The sequence below is a fragment of the Morone saxatilis genome, unplaced genomic scaffold (genome assembly GCF_004916995.1).
Source record: "Morone saxatilis isolate NCDOM2014 unplaced genomic scaffold, NCSU_SB_2.0 Contig8, whole genome shotgun sequence".
NCBI classification, from domain to species: Eukaryota; Metazoa; Chordata; class Actinopteri; family Moronidae; genus Morone; species Morone saxatilis.
The window spans coordinates 16,390,491-16,393,931 of NW_023340257.1; the positions used below are offsets into that span (position 1 = coordinate 16,390,491).

The 3,441-nt window shown below is 42.5% G+C and overlaps 1 protein-coding gene across 1 annotated transcript in view; it reads right to left on the minus strand.

The window, feature by feature from the left end:
- Positions 1-3,441, minus strand: part of LOC118341556 (signal-induced proliferation-associated 1-like protein 3) — a gene marked incomplete at its 3' end in the record, with an annotated part of 58,934 nt that overhangs the window by 17,152 nt on the left and 38,341 nt on the right. Inside the window, 2 exon segments of the mRNA XM_035679831.1 lie at positions 589-763; positions 1,355-1,543. Coding sequence (XP_035535724.1) covers positions 589-763; positions 1,355-1,543 — 364 coding nt within the window.

A 3,441-nucleotide genomic window follows, 5' to 3' on the forward strand; every position in this document is an offset into this window, starting at 1 on the left:
TGGGGTTTTGATAATATTTCGATAATATTTTGATTAATTGTGCAGCCCTACTTTTACGTAAACGTTCCTCGTGACTTTCTTCAGACATTAAAGGACCACTAAGGAAGGTTTGAAGTTTCTTGATCAATTTCCTCATTGATAGATAATTCTGCTATCTGTTAAAAGGCTACTTTGCCTATTTTATACCATCCAACAGTGTACAAGCATTTGGTTGGGACTCTCTGTTAGTTTCTGTTTGCTCACATGATTTATCTTAAGCATACTGCTGTATATTCATAATGCTAACTGCATAAAGAAAGAGAGAAATGGGCTCATTCACACCGTTTCATAATTTATTAAACCTTTTCTCTCTAAGCATATGAGCTGCTAATTAAGTTTTATTACAGTGAACTTAACATGGAGGACAAGAAGTACATGTTTAACCTTTCACTGCTGCAGACCTTTATGTTAATATGACAATCTGGACATGTGCCATGGTGAAAGTACCAAGAAAATGTTACTAGGTTGGACGTAATACAATTTCTGTCTCGATTTTTATGTGAAATAAAGACACATTTATGGAATATACTGCCTAACTGAAAGACTCACTCTTTACGTCAAGCTGTGCGGCGTATTTGGTGAATCCTTTGAGAAGCACCTGCTCCCCCAGCAGCTCCAGGAAGGCAGAGAAGGCGGGTGACGCCTCCTCATTGTTGTACATCTCCTCCTCTGTACTCTGGCCCGCACGGCACAGCAGAACACCCACCTTGTGCTTCTGACTTAACTACAAAGCAGCGGAGAGAGGACATTACAAACACACACGCTGAAACACAACATTCAAACACAGCTGAAACACTCTGAATTGTGTGCTTATAATGCAACTTAATGTCAAAGTACATGTTACAGATGAGAGCGTATATCTGGATGCACTTCAACACGCACAACTTCGCTGTTGTATAAACCACCTACAGACGAAAACAAGCCCACGGATGGGAAAACACTTCCGCCTTGCACTTCACCCTCCATTAAATTAAAGGTGAGATAACATGGCTAAACATTAAAGCTTTTATAGTTACACACTCAATACTCAAACACACCACACCCTGTTTCACTCAACTTTCCCAGCCCTCAGTCTAATTCTGTACTTTGCACCAACATTAAATCAGTTATAACGGTGGCGAACACTTTGATACACGCAATCTGAGCATACCATGTGTCACCATGTTGCTTTATCAGTTCACATTTTAGCCAGCCTGACTTCATCTATTTTGCCAAGGAACAATTTCAATGGGGGCATTGTTGCTGATTGGGTCACAACTGTTTCATTACACGAGCCCAAAAATAAAATGCAAATACAGACAGTCACATAACTCACCCCCTGTTCGTCCAGTTTGAGGAGCTGCTCTGTGACTTTCGGTGTGCTGAGCGCCAGTCTCAGACAGGAGACGTTGAGCTCGGGGACGACCTGCTCCAGGACCTCCTTGAGCGGCAGACCCCGCACTGTGCCGTGCCTCCCTGTAGACGCCACCGCATCCTCTAAAATGGAGCCTCGCAGGGTCACAAGCTAAACGCGGGGAAAGAAAAGAATACTGTAAAACTGAAAACAATGCATTATCAGACTATAAATAGTCTATTAGTCTATAGTTTAGACTCTTTAATAGCAGTTTTTGGTGAATAAAACCTTTTATAGATTACTTTACTATTGATCTGTTTAACCTCTTACGTATCTTGAGGACAAAATACTTGCTGACCATCTACAAGACCACCAACTTCCTAATTAACAGGGGTTACTGACATCCACCTTTTTCACTCTCTTCTTCCTTCTCTCTTTTAATTAAAATATTGTCTTATTTATATACTTTAATATTTCTGTATGTATTTTCAGTTAAAACCCTTCTTGTGTATAATTATATTGTATCACATACACTTTATATGGTTTAATTTTACATGTTGTATTATCACTAGTGAAGAGCTGTGTTATTCTGTGTTCTACTAAAACTAAAATAGTGTAAAAAAACCTCCATGAAGACCTAAAAACAGTAACACAAGACTGACATAGAGAAACATACACAGCAATATTATTGATATTAGGATAGCTGTATTGAGAGAGGTCAGAGGTCAGGCTCTGCTACAATAGAGGCTGGAAATGGAGGGGTGGATGATTAGTAGCTTGGGAGCTTGTAGTAGGTCCATCAGATGAGGGATGGTCTCACTACTGAGAATAGTGCCCTGAAGCCACACACACACACACACACACGACAACAAACACAGCACACACACGACACAACACACCAGTGAAAGGTGGCTCATGTGTGAGGATTTTTAACAGTCGAGCACGTACTGTGAATGCTAATATTCTGCGTTCATATTTGTGCTGCCACAGAGGTCTGCCTTCCCTACGGTGAGGAAATTCGACCTGCTTCGCAAACAGTTGAACTATAATAACCTCAGGATACAGTTGGGAGGGAGTTGGGCTGTTCCTTCTTACTGCACACACAACACACACACACACACACACACACACCACAACACAACACACACACAACACCACAAATGCGGCTTCATTATATCAAATGACATTGGCAGACTCATTTGAAGCTGGCAGGACCGGGAAGAGACACAAGATTGAACCTCAGAGACTACGGGTGCTGCCCGAAAATGAACCAGCTGATTGACACACAGCATGCAACGTTACTGGAAGCTGTTCGTTATCCAACTCGTCAGCTCCTGGGTGACAGTGGAATGCAGTCGGTGAACTGCGAACAATGCTTGCGCAGGAAATGTGTCAGAGGGAGGTGTGTGCAACATGTGTGGATGGGGGAAAGAGGAAGTTCTCTCCACCTTGCTTTGGTTTCAGCAGCACTGCTGCACAGAATTAAGAATGACAGACTTTAGGGGGATGGATATTTCGGAGAGCAGCTGCGCTTGAGGTGGGAGAGAATTAGTCTGACAATTCAATCTCTTTTCTTTTATATCTGTGTGGAACAGGTAGCGCTGGGTGGGCTGGTGGTCTTACTGAGCTCTGTGTACTTACGATGGCGGATGATCCGAGCTGGTTATCACCAGATGCTAAGTGATGAGGCCAGTTCGACGCCATAGGTGAAATCCAGCTAAAAAAAACAACCCAGCAACACAGGAGGAAGACACTAAGTGACACAGTGATCAGAAGCAAGTACCTGCTGTTTTTTATAGTAGGCGAGGCAAATGCGACGAGAAGTATAGCAGAACGCCCGACACGGGTGTACATGGTGCAGGTGGAGCAGAATAAATCTCTACTTACTTTATCTCTTAATCAAACTATAGATACCTCAGAGTCTGTCAGACCTCTTTCTTAAGAACAATAATTTATCTGGTGATCAATGTCATTACCAGGATGCATGCAACGCAAACGATCGAGGGTTAAATACATGTGATTCCAACAGCACATAGGTGTTGAAGTCGCTATTGCGTAGTTGGTTTCCC